The following is a 6,366-nucleotide window of genomic DNA, read 5'->3' as shown; positions in this document are numbered from 1 at the left end:
CGTTAATTTATATAAAGTTCATCATTTAATTTATATTTCGATAATTTTTAAAGTGAAAATTTATATTTCATTAATTTCTTAATTTCTTTAAAGATTGAAAAGATGTAAAGTGAAAATACTTTTTAGAATAAATGTATGTTTATTTTCTAAATCAAATTCAACCAATTTATATTATAATTCAAATACTTTTTTTCATTATCTTATTTTAAAATTAAAAAAATATTTTTATGTAAAAAAATTAAAGTAGTAGGATTAAAAAGTTAAATTTAGGGTTTAATTCAATCGAAATAATTTAATTTCGTTAAGGGGAGGGATATTTTTGAGCCAAATATTTAACAGAGGGGTATTTAACGAAATTAAATTATTTTGATTATTTCGTATATTTATATAAAGTTCATCATTTAATTTTTATTTCGTTAATTTCTTTAAGTGAAAATTTATATTTCATTAATTTCATTAATTTCTTTAAAGACTAAAAAGATATAAAGTGAAAATATCTTTTTAGAATAAATGTATGTTTATTTTCAAATCAAATTCAACCAATTTATATTATAATTCAAATACTTTTTTTCATTATCTTATTTTTAAAATTTAAAAAATACTTTTATGTAAAAAATTAAAGTATTAGGATTAAAAGGTTAAAGTTAGGGTTTAATTCAATCGAAATAATTTATTTTCGTTAAGGGAAGGGATATTTTTGAGCCAAATATTTAACAGAGGGGTATTTTTGACCCATTTCAGATAGTTCAGGGGTATTTTTGATACTTTTCTGAATTCCGTTAGAGGGAGGGGTATTTTTGAGCCAAATATTTAATGGAGGGGTATTTTTGAGCCAAAAATCTAACGAAGGGCATTTTTAAGCTATTTCAGATAGGTCAGTGTATTTTTGAGCCTTTTCCGTTTTCCTAATACTAAAATAAGCTAATCTAACTAAGTACATTTATTTTGTTATTTTTATTTTTTATTTTCTCTTGCAGCCGGAATATCAAATTCTCTCTGTTGATTCTGCTGCTCGGAGTCGGCATCGCCTCCATTACCGATCTTCAGCTCAATTTTGTTGGCACAATCCTCTCTCTACTAGCAATTGTTACAACTTGTGTTGGACAAATTGTATCCTCTTATAACTTATTCGTCCAAAAGTTCATGTCACATGCGCTGACAGTTACAAATTTTTTTATTTCATTTGGTTAAGTTTAGTTTATAATAAATATGATCTCACATAACATTGAAAATAGAATAAACAACATGCTATAGCAAGAAATTACACTGATAATGTGAAAGCTCAACCCTCTTAGTAGGATAACTTCAACGTGTCGTCCACTCATTACGTCCAAGAAAAGAAGATTATGAAAACTATTTAATTATTATTTTATTTTTTCAATATATGCGATATCATTTTATTTGATTCGAAACAATTGTCAATGATTATTTCATGCTTTGACTTGACCCAAGAATTTCAGCTCACCAATACGATTCAGAAGAGACTCAACATCTCCTCTACACAACTGTTGTACCAATCAGCCCCTTTCCAAGCAGCTATTCTATTTGTGACAGGGCCTATGGTGGATCAATTCCTTACTAAAAAGAATGTTTTTGCTCACAAGTATTCTAATGTTGTGTTGGTAAGCAAAACCATAATCCCCATTTTACTTAAGCATGTGTACTATGTTCTAGTTATAAATTATTTGCTACTGCAACAGATTAAAGTAGACTTATAATAACGTAAATATATTTATATTATCAGCATATATCAAATAAATTCCAGAAATTTTACCAAGACTTGCTCGCTTTATGGAGATATTTAGAATGAGCAAATGGATATGGATGATGTTGCAGGGATATTTGAACCCCATTCATGTAAAATTTACACCTATATACATCGTGAAAATTATTTTTTTCTATGTATATATAGTAGATGTTCAATCTTCTAGGTTTCTTCATATGTTTACTACTTTATTTTCTTAGTAAAAATTCTGACTCGCCGCTGAAATGAATGATGTTGCAGGGATTCATATTGTTGTCGTGCTTGATTGCTGTGTCAGTGAATTTCAGCACATTTTTGGTGATTGGGAAGACATCACCCGTGACATATCAAGTGCTTGGCCACTTGAAAACATGCCTTGTTCTTGGATTTGGCTATACACTGCTGCATGATCCCTTCACATCAAGAAACATTGTTGGAATACTAGTTGCCATTGTTGGCATGGGATTGTATTCTTTTTTTTGCACACATGAAACTAAAAGGAAACAGCTTGGAGATCATTCTTCCACTCCTCAGGTAAGAATATCTCCCTTTCTTCCCCTTGTTGTTTTAGGAGTTTAACTTTCATACATTAGGGGTCGTTCGGTTGCTGGTTAAAATTATGCAATTTTGGTAATATAAGGATTAGTTATGCATGGTGTAGATGTTTGTGTATGAGTTATTTATATGTTAGTTATTTCATAGTTCATCCCACATAAAATTATACGTAGATTGACTCATAAGTTATACATAAATTGACTCATAACGAAAGCGGTACTTGGTGTGCTGAATTTTTTACAAGTTAAGCAACTAAAAAACTATCAAACATGATATTAATTATGTTAATTTTAATAAAAGGATAACTTCCTTTCTAATCAGTAACCAAATAACCCCTAACGGTCTAAAATATATTTATCTAAAAAATAAGACAAAATTTTCACTACAAACATATCAAAATATATTTATAGTGTACTTTTCTTAGTAATATGATTGTAAATTTTATTCCTGGTAATATGGATTTTGTTATATCATCTCAGGTCAGAGAAAAAGATTCTAGTACGCCACTTCTAGCTGGGAAGGATGGTTATCAAGATAAGGAAAATCATGAATCCAAGAAGTTATCCAAGATCTCCCTTGTTTAAATTTTGAAGTTGAGATGAGGATGTTTCAAACAAAAAGAAAATCTGAATTTGGAGACATTCCACCGGATGTAAATGATTTTTGGTTGATTCAATAATATTTTCACGAATTTGTTATATTAGTTTTGTCTTTAAAATTTTGTGTTACGGTCAAAAAATTAGGGGTCATGATGACACTTGTTGCGACAAGTCTTGACAAGTAAGCCTATCACCCAAACTGATATGAAATGAAAAATAAATACCAAAGAGGCAAGATTCTAAGAAAAGAGTTGAACCACACATATATGGCAAAAAAGACAAATACGCATCCAAAGATACCATACAATATTTCAAAATCTGGAGTCACAGTGTATGAACCAATTAAATACAACTCGACGTCAAAATATACATAGGATATCCAAAAGGGAACAAACTTTATCTCTAAATACAATAAAGCATAGTCTAGATAAGAAAAGGTAGTGGTCAACTCCGGATGCATAGACCAACCGCTACCTCAAATAGAGACCAAGTACCGCCGAAATCAACAAACGTGTGTTGCACTAATACCTGGATCTGCACCAAAAGGGCGTAGTAGGGGTCAATACGGTCCACTTGTACTAGTAGGTACCATAGGCCGGCCGAGCAAAGTAGAAAATAAAGCATATAAACGCAAACTATGGACGCAACACATGCAATAAAAAAATTTCCCAAATGGTAGCCTAAACTGTCTCCACTAACAGCTTCAAGTCAAGAACAGAAATGCAATCACACAATAAGCATAATATATGAAATGCGATGAAGATGATGATCATGGTGATAATAATGATGATGATGTGATGCACGAGGTCGACGCACAACCTCTGTATACACCTACCGAGCTGTGCTCTCAGAGTAGGACTCATAGGGTGTTCGTGCATCCATATACAACCAACATCTAGTATCAATATTCATAACTCTTCTCTTGCATATTCATCGATAGAGGGTTTTTAAAGATATCATATTTTTTGTACAAAAAAATCCAGTATTTTTAATATTTTTATGGTGGTACTAATGTTTCATGAATAAATATGATATGAGGATGTAATGTTCACAACCAACCAGAAGGAGAATTTTCAAATCCAACCAATATACACATCAGGTGAGCCAAATTTCACTCAATATTCCAACCTCCATGAATCCAATGCAATCCATATGCCAATTGGGTAAAATACATAATAATATGCCATTGATATCACATAAACTCCAATTTAAGCTTTTTCATCAGAAAAGATACAACCAAATACATATACACAAGGCCAACGACATCAAATAATACCCCACACGGTCATACATAATAAATAATATCTCAAAACCACCAAATAACAACAATATAGGCCCCCACACGGGCATAACACATTAATACATTTTCATGATTGATTCCCACACTCATAACATGATTTGGTATCAATATTTACTACCCATCCCAGTCTGAAGAAAGTTAAGACATAACCTACCTCGAATACCGAAATTGGAATAACTAAGCTTTTAACACCGAACTTCCGCCCCACACTCAAATTTAGAATCAGCACACAAATATAGAATCTACGTGTCAAAAGAAAGTCAACAATACCAATATTGCTGACTTTCAAATCGGGATTAAACGAACCTTCGAAATAAATTTTCAAAAAAGAAGGATAAAACTAAAATTTTAGTAAAAAAAATATTTTCCAAGATTAAAGGAACTCACAGGAGAAAACTCAAGTGAAAACAGATTGAAATCGGGGTTTGAGTCAAAGAATGCTAATTCGGGCCTTTTGGAACAAAATTCCTAAATTTCACCTTTAAATCTGAGTTGTAGTAAGATTTAAATAATAGAAAATTAAAGAAAAATAATTGTAATAGGAATTTGGAGCTTACCCTAACTTTAAAATGGAAGAAAATGCTCAAAAACTCGAACCCCAAGCTTCAAGTCTTGAAAATGGTATAAAAATCTCAAAAATAGGAAAATAATCCACCCAGGCATCACTAAGAGACTACTGGGTCGCTTAGGCGGATATTGCTTAAGCGAAGCCCACCTCATCGCTTAAGCGACTTGGTTGTCGCTTAAGCGATAGACGTCTTGAATGCCAGTGTCGTTTAAGCGACCAGGATATCGCTTAAGCGATCCTGGTGTCGCTTAGGTGACACTTTGGCTGTAAGACCAAGTCGCTTAAGTGACCAAAGCATCACTTAAGTGAGTGCACCAACTGAGAGGTGAACCAACGGGAGGCTTGGAGACTTTTGAGTCTTCGTGAATCCCTTAGAATTTATTTGAAATTTTGAGTGTGCAAACAAACTATGCTACCCCACTATTCGACGCTCCAGAATCAATGGCGATATCAAATTTTTTGAAAAAAAATATTATTTTCATAAAATTGACTCTTTAGATCCAATTTTGCAACCTTTTGAATTGAGGGTCAAAATGAGATATAAAAGCCATAAAATTATACCAACCATGTTATCAACCTAAAACGACATTCCAGATCTACTGGCGTAGTCTATTTTATCATTCGATGCACAGATCAAAAATATTGATCGAAGTCAACTATAAGCTTTTCAAGCCATCAAAAATCACAAACTCACACAAATCACATTGAAATGCATTGAGAACCGTGTCAATTATTTCAACACCCCACAAATATGATAATGCAACTATGAGAGGGGGTAAAATGGTCTAATTATACAAAAATAAATACTTCACATATATCACCGAAAATTAGGTCATTACATCATCCACCACTAAGAGTCTAGTTCATCCACGACCTAAGGGCAATAGAAATACCTGAATCAATAAAAAGCTAGGGAGAACTACTACTTACATCAGACTCGACCTCCCAAGTAGAATCATCTACAGATCGATGCCTCTATTGGACCTTAATCACTGGAATAACTCTAGAACACAATCATTTAACATCCCTGGCTAGAATGGAGACATGTTCATCAACAAAAGATAACTGCTCATCTAACCAAACCAAATCCCAACGAATGACATGGGAATCATCTGTAATGTAACACCAAAGTATAGAAACATGATAAAATGGATGAACTACTGATAAATCTAGGTGTAATGCTAACTTATAGGCCACATCTCTAATAGTATGAAGGATCTCAAAAGGTCCAATATACCTAGGTATAAACTTGTCTCTCTTCCAAAACCTTATTACACCCTTCATAGGCAAAACATAAAGATAGACACGATCACCAACACTAAATCTCAAGGTATGAAGTCTACGATCCGCACAATATTTCTTTTTACTCTGAGCTGCTCGAAGTCTATCCTGAATGATCTGAACTCTTTTCAAGGACTCACGAAGAAAGTTTGTACCTCGAAGTCTAATATCTAAAATCTCAAACCAACCACTGGGTGAGCAATAATGCCTACCATACAAGGCCTCAAAAGGAGCTATTTCAATAATGGAATTGAAGTTATTATTATACAAAAACATTGCCAAAGCTGGATGCTCCTCCCACTGATCTCTAAAATCTATC

General features: G+C 32.7%; 1 protein-coding gene across 1 annotated transcript in view; it reads left to right on the top strand.

Annotated features, from left to right (window-relative positions):
- The window catches only part of LOC107873122 (UDP-xylose transporter 1), a 10,907-nt gene extending 7,910 nt beyond the window's left edge, over positions 1-2,997 (top strand). The window contains exons 6-9 of the mRNA XM_016719853.2: positions 978-1,110; positions 1,461-1,622; positions 2,006-2,278; positions 2,779-2,997. Coding sequence (XP_016575339.1) covers positions 978-1,110; positions 1,461-1,622; positions 2,006-2,278; positions 2,779-2,883 — 673 coding nt within the window. The 3' untranslated portion in view covers positions 2,884-2,997. The remainder of the gene's footprint in view (positions 1-977; positions 1,111-1,460; positions 1,623-2,005; positions 2,279-2,778) is intronic.
- The last annotated feature ends 3,369 nt before the right edge of the window (positions 2,998-6,366 follow it).

The sequence above is a fragment of the Capsicum annuum genome, chromosome 6 (assembly GCF_002878395.1).
Source record: "Capsicum annuum cultivar UCD-10X-F1 chromosome 6, UCD10Xv1.1, whole genome shotgun sequence".
NCBI classification, from domain to species: Eukaryota; Viridiplantae; Streptophyta; class Magnoliopsida; order Solanales; family Solanaceae; genus Capsicum; species Capsicum annuum.
Note: the sequence above shows the minus strand (reverse complement) of the source record. Positions and strands in the feature narration are given on the sequence as shown.